The following is a 17408-nucleotide window of genomic DNA, read 5'->3' as shown; positions in this document are numbered from 1 at the left end:
TTGTTGGAAGGGGAGGCTAGGGGGCGCTTGCATAGCAACCATAGTTCAATGCATAGCAACCATACTGTTTACTGGAACTGGGGGAGATGGTGGGGATTGCGGGGAAGGGGAGTTAGCCGGCCATCCCTGGACACCCCACTTTGCGGCGGAGACTACTAAGCACCGTAGCGGCTGAAATCCGAGCTTCCCTCCACCACCCCGCCCCGGAGCCGCCCGGTGAGCCGGCCCTCCGCGCGGCGCCCCCCTCCCTCTTGAAGCAGATGGTTCCTTCCGTTCTCCCGGCTGGTTCAGGTTCCGCGCTCCGAGTCACAAAGCGCGGGGTCACGTGGGCGGGCCGGTGCGCTTTGTGACGCCACGGGCCCCGCCTCCCGGCCCGCCTATCCGCGCACGCCAGCCCCGCCTCGCGCGCGCCGCCCGTGCAATCCCTGCTTAAGAGACCCCGGAGTGGGGCGCTCGCCCGAAGCCAGGCCGCGTCCGCCATAGTGCCTGGCTTGGAGGTGTCGCCGGCGCTGGGTGAGGGCCCGAGAGCGGCAGGGGGGCGAAACAAAAAGAGAGCCCCGAAGCCTTTGGCGTTGCCCGGCGGTTTCCGGGCCTCCTCTCGCGATTCGGGGCCGAAAGGCGACGGGAGCGAAAGGCGAGAGAAGCGCGGAGCACACGGCGAGAGGAAGCGTCGGGGAGCCTCGGCGGCGTCCCCAGGGTCCGCCAAAGCCACCCGGCCGCTGGCTGGGGCCCGGGGTGGTGAGGAAGTGCTTCGAGGCCTAGTTGAGGCCTAGTACCGGCTTTGTGTCTGAGGCGGCGGCGGCGGCGGGGGGGAGGCGGAGCCGGGGGCGGCCTGCGGGAAGGCCTCTCCTCCGCCGACCGCGCGTTTTTGGCCTAGGCCGCGGGCCGCTCGTGGCCTCCGGGGAGCAGGCGACAGGGGTTTGCGTGTGGGGGGGCCTGGGCCTGGGGAAGCTGACGCCGGTCGTCCGGAAGCCAGGAGGAGGCGAGAGGCCGCTCGTGGACTCCGGGCCTAGGCCCTCTCCCCCAACCTTCTCCCGGGGCCTGGGTCACCCCAATCCACGGAAAGAGAGACCAACCGGGAGGTGCGGCCTCGCTATGGACCCCTGACCCCGCGGGGTCATTCGGACTCTAACGTGTGGACTGACCGCTACTGACTGCACCGCCTGCCCCCCCGTCTCCTGCCGGCCCTTAGCATGAGCGAGGGGGACCCAGCCGGGTGACATTGTGCCCGTTGGCGGATTCTCGATTTCCCCTTTCCCCGTCCTCGTCCGCTTCCTCCCATATGAAGTGCTTCTGAGTATCGGGGGGGCGGGGGGGTTCTGGATTATTGTTTTTACGAACCCCTGCTTGTGGTTGGGGGGGTATTTAATCTGAGGCCTTAGGGTCCTTCGGTGTCTTTTGAGTGTTTTGTGTGTGTACATATTTTGCTCTTAAGTTTATAAATATACATATATTGAGAGTGTCCACGTCTCCTCGCTGAACCTTAGGAATCCTTTGGCACCATGTCCTGTGTGCATTATAAATTTTCCTCTAAACTCAACTATGATACCGTCACCTTTGATGGGCTCCACATCTCCCTCTGCGATTTAAAGAAGCAGATTATGGGGAGAGAGAAGTTGAAAGCTGCCGACTGCGACCTGCAGATCACCAACGCGCAGACGAAAGAAGGTAAGAGCCACATGGGCTCCAGCTTTGCTGGCTGAAGATAGATAGTAGTTGTGCTAAATACTGGTTGCCTGGCAGGAGGCTAACCGCCATTACCTCTCTTGTGGGGCCTGTTCATTCTAATACTTTTGATGCAACTTTCATTGAGAACAGGGATTGCAGCGGTCGGCCTGGGAGTTTAACTGGCTTGTATGATGTCTGCGTAGGTGGGATCATCGGTAACAGGCTAATCTGAAAACGTGAAAGTCTGTTTATTTTTCTCAAATGTTATTTAAAATGAGGATTTCGGTGGGAGAGGGTGAGGGGTGTCATCCAGGTTGTTGGGGGTGCTTGCCTTGTGGAGTTTTCGAGCTTGTTTTTCATCAGAGGGAAGGAGAGCATATGGAGGCTTCTTACTTGTTAAAGCAGCAGTAGAGATACTGCCCTAACTTTCTAACCTGACAGTGGTTTGGGGTTCAGTGGCAGGTTTTATGTACTCCTTTTTCTTCCAGTCCTTTTGTACTTTATTTATTTTTATTTTGGATTTGCCTGTGTTGTGGAGCAGGGATCCTCACTTAAATATTTTTGAGGATTTAATCCAGCTAGTCTTCAATGTTGGAATTGCTTTTGGAACCTGATGTGTTCTGATGTCACCACTTTTGTGTGTAAATTCCAGAATTAGTAATACAGTAATTAAGTGGTTGAGCTCTTAGTTCATCACATTACTCTTTTTTTTTTTTTTTTTTTTTTTTTTTTTTAAAGATTTTATTTATTTATTTGACAGACAGATCACAAGTAGGCAGAGAGGCAGGCAGAGAGAGAAGGGAGGAAGCAGACTCCCTGCTGAGCAGAGAGCCCGACGCGGGGCTCGATCCCAGGACGCCGGGATCATGACCTGAGCCGAAGGCAGCGGCTTTAACCCACTGAGCCACCCAGGCGCCCCTCATCACATTACTCTTAAAATTTAGTAGCAATTTAGTAAAGGGTTTTCTTTTTTTAAAGTAGTAATTGCTAGGCTTTATTTACATGATTATGTTACTTGGATGTGGAGAATAGTAGGCTGCTACCAAATGAGTTTCAAACAGGCCACTGATAGGAATCTTTTAAGTTCTTTCTCCTTTTTAAAAGCACTTAATAATGTTGAGAATTTAACATTAGATATGACAGTGTGATAAATAGTATCTGCAGATTCTGGTTCTGCATTTGTTTTGGTTTCTTTTTCTTAGTACTGTAACGCTGATGTGTAGTTTTCAGTAGATCAGTCTGGGATGGGAAGAAATAAAGAAGTTCAAATTAGCTTAGGGTATTTTATCGATCACTAAATTTTTCTTAAGGTGTGACTTGCGTTCTTTTTAGTTGAAATTGGGGGGCGTCCCTCACTTCTAGCCTATATGGGGGTTTGGATTTTGTTTTGTTTTTTAAATATTTTAATTTTAAGTAATCTCTACACCCGACGTGGGGCTCAAACTCACAACCTGGAGACCAAGAGTTGCATGCTCTACCAATTGAGCCAGCCAGCGCCCTAGTTTATAGTTTTTAAGAGAGTGAATCTTGTCATGTAAAAGAGTTGTTTCCCATTTACATCCAGATAAAAGTATAATTGTATTACATTAAGGACTGGCATTACTGGCATGACTCAAAAACATTAAATACGAACTTTATTTACTTACATGGTAACACATAAAGGAATATTCTCCACTGCCCCCACCCCCTTTTAAAATGTCATACCTAAGGGATACTCCACAGGAAGCTTTTGTGATTCTAATTATGTGTAGAATCCTCTACTTAAGGAGAGGAAAATTTGCTGGTCATCATGAACAGTCAAATAGCTTTTTAAAATAGTGTTCAAGAAAATACCTTAAAGAAAATACTCTTTTCTTTAAGGTCACCAAAAGTGTCCCTTAAATATTGCAGCCACACTTTACAGGATAGGTGGGTTTATAAGAATTTCAGGACATACTGGTATGTTTATGACACTTATAAATGAGGGGAAGAAAATATATATCAAAGTAAAGAATATTAAGGCAATTTTAGTCCTATACTTAGGCAGGTTTTACATTTTCTGGAGTATTAAATGATTTTATCATAGACTTGGTCCATTTTCTCCACCTGATAATTGAATACAACTTTGTTAGATTGTAGTAAGTTATAGTTGATGGACATCTTGCCCAAAAATCTAAGAGTTTTGTGACATTGTGTTATTTTTTTTTTCTAAGCCAGGAAGTTATGTTATGTATTATTTTTACAAACCCTGAAAGCCAGGGAGGTGTTCTGCCCAGCAGCATATTTTCTTTTACATGTTTGTGTGAACGGTCTATATTGAAGAAAGCTTTGACATTAGATTAAGAGGAGGAGTTTTGGGGAGAGAATGTGCATTTTGTACAATCCTCAAATTAAGGGAGGAGAAAATACTGATAGTCGTGCAGAGGATAGTCACTTAATGAGTTTTACAGGAAATAGCATCCAGTGTCACAGGCAGCTGAGTAAGAATGGGCTGGGTTTTAGCACCATCCAGTGAATTAGAGAGTACAAAATATTTATAGCCTCATAGTTAGGCGATTGCCTAGGAGAAGGATGCTGAACTGGATCACTTAATTTGTTTGAATTAATGTTTAGATTACCCAGTATATCACATGTCTGTAAAAACATTCCTTAGAGTTTTGGGAATCTGTCCATGTTTAGGACCCTTAAATCTTGATTACATCAAAATGCACGGGTCAGAATTTTATGTTTTAGATTTAAGAATCTTGCTCTTTTCAAAACAAATCCTGAATGATCTTCCTATATTTTTTAATACAGATTTCCCACATAAACTTGTTTCCCTACCTTTCACCTTCTCTCCCACCTCCAAAAAAAAAAAAAAACAAAAAAACAACCCCACAACAACAACAAAACAAACCTTCATTCTGAACTTAAGTGTGAAAGATTTGAAAGCTGAGAATGAAGTATTTTTGAAGAGTCTTCTCTTTTTCCATCTATCAGATTCATCTTGTTTTTCATTCCGGAATCCATGGTCTTCATATTTTTGAATCAGAAATCACACTAGCGCCTGGAAAGGGTCTTTTGAAGTTAACAGCCTACTTAGTAAAGTAGTTTAAGGGTAGGAAGTAACCAGTGTAATTCAGGTTCTTAAAGGTCGATCAGAGCATCTGGTGTTGGGGCACGTGACTTTTAGTCTGACACAGTACTGTACTGATCAAATTAATAAGTTGTCTTGGAAAGCTACCCTGAATGCTTTTAAGAGTTGTTACATATTCAGAAAGTCCTTGTCAAATGTTTGACACCAAGTTTTGTTTTAGAATTTGTTTTTTGAACATCTCCCATCTTTCAATTTTTCTTACTCAGATCTTGATTGAAATTTGGAACTATCATGAACTATCAAGGTAATGATGATAGTCTCTGACAGGTCTAGGAAATTGAATTGCTCTGATTGGATACCTGTGAGATACAGTCTGCTACTTGAAATATACTGATAAGAACCCATTTTTGAACAATTTAGTTTGTAACAGGAAGTAACTAATAATGTTATGATTAAAATTAATAGAGTATTAAACTTAAAATGCTCACATTGTGTGATAAATTGAAATAACTGGAAGAACAGAGGTAGTCAGCCACTTGGTGCTGAGTAACTTAAGTGAAGCAAGTAAACTCCATAATCTTAGAAGAGTGAACCCTGATAACCTGATTGTGTGATTGGGAGAGAGCGGTACATTCTCATATCTATCTCTCTGTTTTTCTTTTTAGTAATTTTAGAGAGTCCTTCCTCAGGAAAGCTTTTTACCCATAAAGTTAATTGGTCCAGGTTCTCTTTTAATTTCATTCTTCCAGAAGTATTGCAAGTAATAGGGAGTTTAAAGAGTAGGAAAATAGGATCCATTCATCCTCCCTCTTTTGTTCTCAGTGACATCACTGTTCTTCCAGTTGGCTTAAGCCAGGAACCCAGTTTCTTATGACTGACTGCTCGTTTTCCTTCATCTCCCTCCCCTCCTTTAATCCATTGATAGCCTTATCACTTCTACCTCAAAACATTCTGATTCTCTGCGTTTCTTCATCTGTCACATACCAGCACAGATCATCATTTCTTACTGGGCCTTTGCAGCAGCTTCCTTATTGGTCACCCTCTTTCCACTCTTGTTCCCCTGTGGGTTCACTGTCCACATAGATACCAAAGTTCTCTTGTTTGTTCATTATTAATGTAAATCAAATCGTCATCATTTTTGTTGAAAATCTTCAGTGACTTCTTGTACTTATAAACAAAATATAAATCCGTTTGTGATCTGTACTTTTCTATCCATCATTCTTCCCTTTCATTATCTTCCAGCTGTCGTGGACTTTATTTTTTTCACATACTTTTCTTTCTATCTGAAACACTTTTTGTCCAGCTTTTTTGCATATCTTTCTAGCTTTTCATTCTTTAAGTCTCAAGTATTCCTTAGAAAGGCCTTAAATCAATATTCTATCCAGAGTTGCATCCCACTACTAATTATTTTTATGAAACTCCTTCCTCTATTCAGAACATGTCTTAATTTCTTCAGTCTGTCGTTTTTGGTAATAACTCAGGTTGAGTGAGGGGCTAGGAGGGACATTTTAAATAACAACTTAATAATTGTTAAATAATTTGAATAACACCTTTTTCTTATAGTTTAGATGATTAGCATTACTAGCTAAATAAACTAAAGAATAACTTAGTCTAACTGAGATTTGGGGTTCCACAAAAATAGGAGCGCTAGAGCCGAGAACCTGCTGACAGTCTTTGGTGTCCTTTGAAGAGAATCTCTATATTTTTTTCTGACAGTATCAGTAATCCAGATGTAAGGAACATGTAGTGATTAATGTTCTTTTAAATTTAAGTTCATTTTCCATAAAATTTATGTTTGGCTGAAGTTTTCTAATTCTTGAGGACTGACTTCTCCAAATCGCCAAATAGAAATTCAACTCTCTATCTTTTTTACAGAATATACTGATGATAATGCTCTAATTCCTAAGAATTCATCTGTAATTGTTAGAAGAATTCCTATTGGAGGTGTTAAATCTACAAGCAAGACGTATGTTATGTAAGTATTTATCAGATCTCATGTATTTAGGTCCACAGAATAGACTTTTTTTTAATCTTGTGAGAAGTATTTTAGAATAGAAGTCATTACCTTATTAATAAGTATATCTTCTTAATCCTTGAAACTGTGGGGATGGGTTTGTTTCTTCCTGGTTTCTTCCCCCCAGTTAACTTAATCTGTAGTTAGTAGTACGAACTGTCAGAAAGAAGTTTTTGCTATATAAGTATATTAAAAGCCTTGTTATAAATATTTTGACGGCATCCAAAGTGTTCAGTAACGCTAACATTTGTTTCTCAATAAGGGGCTTTTGTTGGGAAGCCATAGAGTTTATAGGATTTATGGAATCAGGCTTAGGTTTGACTCCAGTAGCTGCTTTACACCAGTTGTGACTTCGGGTAAGTTATCTAAAGCCTCAAAATAGATTTCTCAAAATAATATAGGGATATGAGTATTTAACTCAAGAAGAGAGTTGGAAGAATTAAACAGTGCCTGGCCCATGGTAGACTCCATTAATGGAGTACGAACACAGCAGTATTTTAGCACCAGTCTAGAGCTTAAGGAATTCACAAAAGACACAGGATTAAAACATATCTTTTAATGTTCCCTGCCTCCTTGCAATTTTAACGGTGTTAGAATTATAATAATATGAAAAGAGTAGTGATTTCCACTTAGAAGTTAGGTAGCCTTAATTGAAATTTTGGCAAATTCTTCTTTTAGCCAGTGAAAAATTCTGGAATTTGCCAGTCATAGGAAATGGAATGTGTTCTTGGAATTGAGGTAAAATAATCATTTCTTGGAGATATACTTCATATGGACAAGTATTCATTCTAAACTTATTGTCATTGGTTTGCTATAAAGTTATATTCCATGTCCTAGCTCTTGGGGATCGTTTTGTGTAGTATCTTCTGTATAACAACAGCTTAAAAAGTCGCATACTTTCTTTTTCTTACAAAAACCAAATGAATTACGTGCTTTTACCTTTGTGTAATTGTAAGAAATGAGGGAATAATTCCTAGTATTTAGTGTGAAATTACACTTTAAATGCTTTTTAAAAACAGTAAACATTCAGTTTTTTGGGTTTTGTTTGTTTTTTGATACTAAGAAACTTTTAGGGATAGAATTATTCGAAGTACATGGGAAAATAAGTTGCCTCTTAAAATTGTGAGTTAATTGACTATGTGTGAGATTTCCTTTGTAATCTCTTTGCCTCATAAAATGCCTCTGAGTTTATTGAGCAAATACTAGAAAATGAATGCTTCATTTTTATCCCAGGACTTGCAAACGCATGTAAACTTAGAAACTCCTTTCAGATGCACACTAACATTTCTCTGTAGTCAAGATAGCATAAATTTCAGTTAAGCATTTAAGTGCTGTATTTAACAACTCAACCCCTGTCCCCTTTCCTGTGAGAACTTTTAAAAGAATTTCTTCTCAGGCTTTATTTGTACGTACTTAAAAAATCAATTTGTTCGGTTCTTCACAACCATCAAGCTCGTTCTTTGAAATAATAAACTGTCAGACTATATTGCGTATTTCTGGAAGTTCTTATTTAATCTTCAGTCATTGTTTGAGACTTATAAGAAGTTAAAGTTACTATCAACCTGTCTTTCTGGATTTGAAATTTGGTTTTTGGAGCACAGCAATTTCTCAGGGGTCCCAATTATAAATGCTAACAGTGAGTGGTCTTCATTTAAGAAGATCTGATACATGAAAATTTTTATTTGTTACCTATTAAAAAACCAGGGAGGAGCTCCTGGGTGGCTTAGTCCTTAAGTGGCTGCCTTCGGCTCAGGTCATGATCCCCAGGTCCTGGGCTCGAGCCCCACATCGGGAGAGAAGGGAGAAGCCCTTTCCCACTCCCCCTGCTTGTGTTCCCTCGCTCGCTGTGTCTCTCTCTGTCAAATAAATAAATAAAAATCTTAAGGAAAGGGGTGGGGGAGGATAATGTAACGTGGTTGCTCAGTCTGTTAAGAAATAGCTACAATGTTTCTTAACAAAAGACCTTCATACTACCTGTGGGAAAACATCTGTTGTAAATGGCAGGTTACACCTATTCTAGAATTTCTTAGTATAGAATTTTGTTTTATTTTATTTTATTTGCCACAAATAGGTCTTAAACTATTAGTAGTGTATGTATTAGGAAATTGGTTGTTTTTAAATCTTTGTACCAAAGGAAATTTGTGTTCATAAAGATATGTGATGAGAGATATATATTAAGTTGTTTTAGCACAAAAATCCATAAATACCTGCTCATAATTAATATTATTTTCATTTTTGTTTATTTTTTAGAAGTCGAACTGAACCAGTGATGGGAACTTCAAAAGCAGTATGTAAAAACACAATCTCACACTTTTTCTACACATTGCTTTTACCTTTATAATGTAGCAGTGAAGTAAATCATTTAGAACTTAATATCCAACTGATCATAGTACATATTGTAAATAAAATGTATTTTGATGACAGCTCAGTTGAATATGGATATATGTGGCATAATTTGCACACTTTGTAGAAATGGGTAATTTGTGCCCCCCAAAAACACTGTTTCATATTAAATATGATAGCACCCTCCCTGTATGACACTGTGTTGTACAGTTAATGTATGATTCTTTTTAGCTCGTGTAGGTTTTACACTAATGAACATGATAACATGTTCTACATCTGTCTGTCTATAGTTAGTATTTTGTATGTATGTACAGGCTGTTGTGTGCTTTTTGTTTCTTGCAATAAAAAAAAATGTTTGGAGTGTATATTTTGCCATTTTCACGTTGTATCACTTAGTTTTTGTTAGTTTTTTTTTTTCTGCCTGATGGATGGCTTTTAAAAAACGCATTAGCAATATGCAAAGCTAATGTTAAAGTTTGATGCTTTCTCCAGGTTCAGACACATACAGAAAAGAGCTTTCCAGAGTTGATGCAGCTGTATTACTTAGTTTTATCTTATTTGGCAATTTCAAGCTTTTATTCTTTGTTTATATCTCCACTATAAAGTAAGACCTGAAATTGGGCCCCCATGAGTATATAAATGTCTCCTTGATGATTTATACAATTGAGTACATTGTTTTAAAATTTTACTACAAGGTCTTCCACTTCAGCCTGCTTAGTTCTCCAAATTGAAATATTTCCCTTTTTCTCATAAAGATACTAAATGCTGCATTAATTGTAAGCTAATTGAAAGCTGTAGCTCATCAGAGGTAACTCCCCTTAACTGGGATAACATCTTAATTTTTATGATCATAGCTTAAATATGACACCCTGTTGACTTGGAGGTCTTAAGTAAAAGGCAGCAGTGTTCCTAAGTTGTGGGGTGATACATTTGTTTCAGAGCATAGGGCTGTAGTAATTGGGTTCTGTAAACTTGATGGTTCTCGAAACATTTTACTGCTGAGGCTTGATCTGTACACAATACAAGATGTCTGAAATCTTGATTTAGAATTCAAGGGTATTGCTTGCTGTTTCACTTTATTCTTTTTAAATAGTACTGATCTTTAATCGTGTATCAGGCATTTCACTAACCTTGGATCATTGCATCTTAAACATGATAATATAGAATATCTTAACTTTGGACTTGTTCTCTAAAGTATATGGCCTTTAGTTCTCATGGAACTAAATATGGTGATTCAAAGATCAAAACTTAGTGTTTGGGGTCCCCCCCGCCCCCGGGGTATATGGGGTTTTTTGGTTTTTGTTGTTTTTTGGTTTTTTTGGGTTTTTGTTGTTTTTTGGGTTTTTTGTTTTTGGTTTTTTTTGTTGTTGTTTTGGTTTGGTTTTTTGGTTTTTAAAGCATAATGCTGTAAAAAACTGTCCAAGTTTCTGTTTTGCTGGTGATTGGTTTAAAACTGATTTTATGTATCCAAATGCTAGCACAAATTAGAGTGACTATCCTGGTGACTGTAGTAGTTAATGTATCACATTTTGTATAAAGTACTTTTATATAGTATTTAAATTAATTCAGATGAAGTTTTATTTCTTGAAAACAGTTATTTCCTTTTTGTTTATTAGCATGTGTATAAACACAAATCACATGTTCATAAATAAAGTTAACATTCTTTTAGCCTTGTGTGTTCCCTGGCATGTCTGTATTACACTTATACAAGAAGCAGTTTATTTTATGCTTATTTAGGTTTCTCTTTTCTTTTTTTTTCTTTTTTTTTTTCTTTTTTTTTGGATACTTTAAAAGTGGCTTTAATTTTTAGGTAGAATGTCTGAAATGGAGACACTAGATAATTTAATATCCCCATCATTTATTTGCTTGGGGTACATTTGCTGGCATTTAGGATGAGAATATATTCATGAAGCATAATTAATGCCCATTTTACAAATCACCTGTTACTGTACACATTCACAAAAGCCAAGATAGAGCCACCAAACGAGGTTTCTAATTCTAGTTAATAGACGTAAATGTGTGTACATTTTTGGTAACCTAAGCCAATTGCGATCAAGGATGGCTGTTTCTATCCATATTCCTTAGCTTTGTTTTATTTAGTCATCCTTCCACATTGGTACTGCAAAGCTGGATGTTCTTCTTGCTTATTAAATATCAGAATTGCATTTTGTTGGATCCTTTAATTTCAAGCAAGTATGGGTGGCATAAAAAAAATTTCAGATTCTTTCTCCCAGAAGCAATACCATAAATTAGATGTGGGGAAGTGGGTTAATTTTAATGATGTCCACAGTATGCACTGATGAGTTTTTTTTAAGACTAGGTTTTTTTTTTTAAACATGCATTTTTAAAAATCATTAGTTAATACATTTATTGGTGCTTAGGACATGCAAATTTCTGGTCATGTTTAAACCATTTCTTGTCAGCAATTTTCACTTAATTTCTAGTACCTTGCTATATGCAGGAAACAATTGGATTCCTTTCTCAATTTCTGGTAAATTTTACTTCCTTGTGGATTTTAAGGTATTTAAGGTGCTAGAGTGATTGATTGGTGGGAAAATAAAGTGATGTAGATGCCATTGAGTATCTGAAACCACTTTATAGGATACTAAAACAAGTTGGCAGAAAACTAACACGGCAAGAAAGCCCAGTGTAAAAACCAAAAGACAGCTATATTTTAGGAATGGGAAGAACAAAAAGTGTTAGTATTTTAGTTCCAGCTATAATAAAGTTAATACAGCTGCTTTTTTTTTTAAAGAAATGATCAGTATTAATATTCTAGATAGTAATAGATTTATTTTGAAAGGCTATTAATTTGTTTCTTTGGTTAGAAACATAGATGATGCTTGACAGTAATTTGTTCAGTTCTTGTTACTTAGATTCAAATAATTCCTAGCTGATGTAAAATGTAACCCTCTTCAAAATAGATGATCAGAATTTATTCTCGTTAAAAATAGGATATTTGTGTATTCTTTTTTTTCTCTTTAAGCTTCCCTTTGAGATTAGTTCTGTAATGAAAGAGCACTTAAAAGCTAGATGAGAATAAGAACACGTTGGTGGATTATATGGTTGTGTATTAGAAATGTGGAGTTAGTGCATTATGAACTCTGCCGCCCCTCAATGGGGAGCTAAGAACCTTTTGTTTAAATAAGCATTCCAGTAGTAATATCCATTAAACTAACTCTTAAAACTCTAAGATATTTATAAGATATATTTTAAATTTAGCCAACATTATTTTTATTTATTGAACTCCTTCTGTGGTGGGCATTGTGCTAAGAACTTACTTCATTGAAACTTGTAACATTTCTATTTGGGGCTCTCAGTCATTATGCTTTTATTTTAATACTCTTAGCTCTCTGGAATATTTGAAAAATACTTAACAGAGACTTACTTTGTTGTTGTTTTTCTCGGATCCAGACATCCCGTTACATCCTCTCCATTTTAAACAAGATTTCTGACCAAAATGCATGAGAAATTTATAACCTGTTGAATAAGCAATCCGATTACTACATAGGAAGCTAATAATGTTTTCATTTTGGCACACTTACAGGGGAACAGTATCTTTAGAGTTATATGCTAAACGTGTGTGTGTATGTGTACACATGTGTATGTGTACACATGTACACATACACACACATAAACACTTTTATAAAAATGATACTAAAATCACTTCAGGGATCAAATAAGTGAAAAAAATTTTAATATCCCATTTGAAAATACATTTTTAAAATCCTTATATCCTTCAGCATATAATGCTTGCTCCATTTGATTAACTTTCTTCACACATTAAATTCCATCTTTTTATGAGAGCCCTGTTTGCCTTTGTCACAGGCTACCTTTGGTTTCCCTTTTTTTTGGCTTAACACCTTTCCTTGATAAAGCTATGGTTTCTTTGGCAAGAAGCCATTCTTACTCTTTGTATGGGAGAATAAACAGATTTACTCAGAATGAACAGTACATGCTCAAAAATAGAGAAAAAAGTAGCAATTATGTGGGAGCTGTTTTATTAAACAATTATCTGAGCCTTTAAAGAACTGCTTGTTTTTACAATGTTCTATAATGGCATTCCAGAAAAGTTAGATTTCTTATTCTTCTCTCATCTAGTGTACATTATCTTGCGCATTATCCAATTTAGAGACCATTGATTGACATGGGACTCTTTTTTTAATATTTAGTCACTGCTCTGAACACATTTTCTGTGATACATTTTTCTTTACCCTGTTGTTCTTTTATTCTTTGTAATTGAGTCTCCCTCAACTTTAGCCTTTTACTGTGTGTGAAATACATAGAGAAGGGTAAAGTGGGGATAAGCTTCAGTTTCAGCTTTAAAACTGGAAATAATAACATTCTTTAGAAAACTTCTAAGAAAATGCCCAGTATTTGAACATTAAGTGGCATTAGGGACTAAATGATCACTTTCAGATGTTTTCAGTGTGGAACTTGAATGTGTGTTTAATTTTTTGTGAACAGATTGATGACTCTTCTGCGTCTATTTCTCTGGCCCAGCTTACAAAGGTATATATATATATATATATATATTCTTGAAAATATAAATCTTTTTCTAACATCGTATTCTTTTTTAATGTGGAACAGTTGTTTGAAGAGGGGTTGGGGGAGGATGTATTTTGTGAAAACATTGTACACATTATTACTATCCTGTAAAGAGTAGTTGCTGTTTTGAGAAGATAGGGGGAGTATTTTGGCAGCCTCACCATAATGTTGGAGTGTTGTTCATCTTCAAGACCGAAGAAACACATGAAGCTACCCTTACTTTTTTTTTTTTCCCTCATACATTTTGTTTAATTATACATTGGAAACTAACAAAGTTCTGGAGGAATTTCCTGGTTTTGGCTGTAAATTATGTGGACTTTCTTTAAGCAGCCAAAATAGAAGCTTTCCTTTACGTGGACAATTGCACAGTTATTTCTTGAATATTTGAATTGATCCCATGAAGGCCAACATTTTAAATGTGTTACAATTGTTTCTTTATGCTATAGACTTGTAGTCTGTCTGCATTAGAAAAAGTTTTAAACAACCTAATTTGTTTGAACACAGACTACATGAATTGTGTAAATGTATAAAGCTGTTTGCAGGAATATACCAATGTGTATGTTTGGCAGAGGGGCAAATTGTTACCTCCTGAAATAATTGTATATTTCGTGTTTTGCGATAAAATTGCTTGCATTTTCTGCTCAACAATGTGTACTTTTGTTTGGGAAAGCACTAGTGATGGATTACTTTTTAAAATAATAGATGTAGCTTGCAAATCATGCCTTTAAAAAAAAAAAAGGGAAGAAGACATATATTACAGAATAGACAGATTTTTTAGGACCAAGAAGGAAGTCTTCCAGTTTTCCAAAAAATCTTTTTTCCCTACTGTCAGAAATGTAAAACCAAACCTAAGTAACCAAGATTAACCTGATGAGTTGGATGGATTTTCCATTAGTGCTGTCCCTGTCTTATCCTTGGCTTTGTTAGAGGTTGTGTTCTTTTCCCCTAGAATGTATCCCCCAAAAATGTCCTAGTAACAAATAAGCTTTTAAGCTCTTGTTTCGGGAAAACTAAACATTAAAATTGATGATTCTGAGACACAAAGTGGGCTGAAACCCATCCTCTCTCACAATTTTCTAAAGCAACGTGGTCTAGCATAGAGTTAACCTCTTAAGCAGTTTATAGTTCATGGTTTTAATTCTTATGTGCTGTAAGGACCATATTTGAGTTTTGGTCTGTTCCTACCATTGTTTCTTTGTGGGAAGCAGTTGGGGAATTTTGGAGGTTTGGGGGATTTTTTTTTTTTTTAACTATTTGTAAATTAATGTTTGGGTTCAAACAAATTAGTTGTTCAACATCTGTAATCCAGTTTTCTGTAAATGTTGCTGTTGTTCTAAGCTCTGTTAATGTTAAGCATTCTTTGTATATAAAATTACAATAAAATGTTAAAACTGGTTGCTTGTTTTGTGGATGAATGTAAAGATAAAACCCAATGAATGGCTGATGTGAGTGCTAGATGCTTGAAGATTAAAGTTACTAGGACTCACTCTCTTAGACCCTGCTTATATCTAGACTCTTCTGTATATAATGAAGTTCATAAAACTTTGGAGAGTTGGATTTAAAATTTCGAATGCTCAGTTGCATGTGCATTGCACTTAATTTGAAACTGTTGCTACTACTTAAAGAGCCTTCTGGCTTAATAACAGCTGCATAATATGTTCAGTTGTTCTACCCACAACCCTACCTCCAACTTGTAAGTATTAAGTCTTCGTATTGTGACACTTGAATTATTTTTAAGATTTAAAATATCAAGTGTTTCCTTAATCTGTTTTTAACTCTTAGAGGAGTCATGCAAATCTTAATGTAAGGTACAAACAGGGTCTAAGGTTTGAGTGCCCCCAGAACGACCTTCCTCAGCGCTGCAGACACCCAAACGTCATGTAATGACCTAAGGACTCCCGGTGCCTCTTCTAGGTTATACATGTAAATAGTTTTTAGGTTTTATGCAAGATTAGATACTGCTCTTTACAGGATGAGTGGTGTTGTCTTTGGCTGTGTGGTCTTAAATGTGTTTCTAATGTGTGTGTCAAATAATTACCTGTTAAACAGACTGCCAATCTGGCTGAAGCCAATGCTTCTGAAGAAGATAAAATTAAAGCAATGATGTCGCAATCTGGCCATGAATACGACCCAATCAAGTAAGTCCATAAATGCTTCATATTAATAGGTATTTTGGGGTGGGTTTCCCCCCCAATCAAAAGCATTTTTTCAAATTTTTGTGTACATGTAATTTTTTTTCCCTTTCAGTTACATGAAGAAACCTCTAGGTCCACCACCTCCATCTTATACCTGTTTTCGTTGTGGTAAACCTGGCCATTATATTAAGAATTGCCCAACAAATGGGGTAAGTCCAAAGTAGAAACCCTGGTACACCTTATTTTTCTTAATTATTTCTTAGCCATTATATTTTTCTTGGGAATACTGCCTTCTCTATTACAATGGCAAATGAGCACAGGCTCTGGAGCCAAACTGCCAGGCTTGAGACCCTGGCTCTGCCACTTAATAGCTGGGTGAGCCTGGGCAAGCTACTTGATGCTTCAGGCCTGTCGCTTCTCTGGATGACCGAGATGCTCATAGCAGTATTTTCCTCACGTGGCTATTGTGAAGATTAAATGAGGTCATGTGTGTAAAGCACTGCAAATAACAGAAGCAGTTAATGAGTACTGCATGTTAGTTAATATTAAATAAATGTAACTGCTTGCTTTCTTCCTCCTTTCTCCTTTCCCCTCCAAATAGGATAAAAACTTTGAATCTGGTCCTAGGATTAAAAAGAGCACTGGTATTCCCAGAAGTTTTATGATGGAGGTGAAAGATCCTAACATGAAAGGTGCAATGCTTACCAACACTGGAAAATACGCAATACCAACTATAGATGCGTAAGTATGCGAGTCAGGTGCGATCTGTGAGGCCGCCGTCCGGCCAGGCGCCAGTACTCTATGTAGTCTCGGGCTCGTAATGTGGCTATTTGGATTACTTGTGAGCATTGTATAGCAATACTGTTAGTCTCCATGTGTTGCATTTCTGTGTGAAGAATGAAAGGCTGCAGTCTGCTCCATTAAATGCAAATTTAAAATGGATTTGGGGTTTTTTGTTATCACTGAGTGCCACTTCCCTTGTAGTCTTCTGATTTTTTTCTTTTTCTGTCATACCCTGCTTTCTTCCTCATTCACATACATACTCCCACATAATCTTATATGCTATCTACATTTTTTAAGTGAAGAAGACAAATACCTTAATCCTTTTGAGAAGCAAAAGGCTTAAGCATAAACGTTCTACAAGATGTCAAGGCAAATATAAGTGCCAAGAATAAATAAAAAACTGAGTCCTCTTGAACAAGTTTGGACAAGCCATGAGAGTGTTAAGATTTTAAAATATGGCTTATTTTATAAACCATTAGAAGAGCTACAGCACTACATGCTACAGCTTCATGCTTATTTTGAATGGGTTTTCAGATTTTACTTAATGAGTCAATTTTAATGAAATGGATAGATGTGAAAACCTAGTGGTATGGTTCAACTAGATAACTTCTCAGTTTATCTGCTCTTACTGATAATTACATTTTTGGCTGCCCTGGGCAGCTGAGAAATCACGTAATATAGAACATGGTATTAATTGTTCCTTTGGACTGCATTCTCTAACCACTCTTCCAGTAGGTTATGAAGTGAGCATGTCCTCAGGACATATCTTGAGAAACATCAATTTAGAGAACAGCTGGCAATGTTCGTAGTGACACAGGGGAAATGTACAGAAGAACAGTTTTCTCAGCTTCATGCTGTCCTG

At 37.6% G+C, this 17408-nt stretch overlaps 1 protein-coding gene across 3 annotated transcripts in view; it reads left to right on the top strand.

The window, feature by feature from the left end:
* The first annotated feature begins 436 nt into the window (after positions 1 to 436).
* Positions 437 to 17408, top strand: part of RBBP6 (RB binding protein 6, ubiquitin ligase) — a 31188-nt gene continuing 14216 nt past the window's right edge. For all 3 annotated transcript variants that reach the window (XM_080831671.1, XM_080831670.1, XM_080831672.1), the window contains exons 1-7: positions 437 to 1668; positions 6599 to 6698; positions 8988 to 9024; positions 13548 to 13592; positions 15678 to 15766; positions 15876 to 15972; positions 16365 to 16504. In XM_080831671.1, the coding sequence (XP_080687797.1) occupies positions 1503 to 1668; positions 6599 to 6698; positions 8988 to 9024; positions 13548 to 13592; positions 15678 to 15766; positions 15876 to 15972; positions 16365 to 16504 (674 nt within the window). In that variant the 5' untranslated portion in view covers positions 437 to 1502. The remainder of the gene's footprint in view (positions 1669 to 6598; positions 6699 to 8987; positions 9025 to 13547; positions 13593 to 15677; positions 15767 to 15875; positions 15973 to 16364; positions 16505 to 17408) is intronic.

Source organism: Martes martes (assembly GCF_963455335.1).
Source record: "Martes martes genome assembly, contig: SUPER_18_unloc_1, whole genome shotgun sequence".
Classification (NCBI taxonomy): domain Eukaryota; kingdom Metazoa; phylum Chordata; class Mammalia; order Carnivora; family Mustelidae; genus Martes; species Martes martes.
Note: the sequence above shows the minus strand (reverse complement) of the source record. Positions and strands in the feature narration are given on the sequence as shown.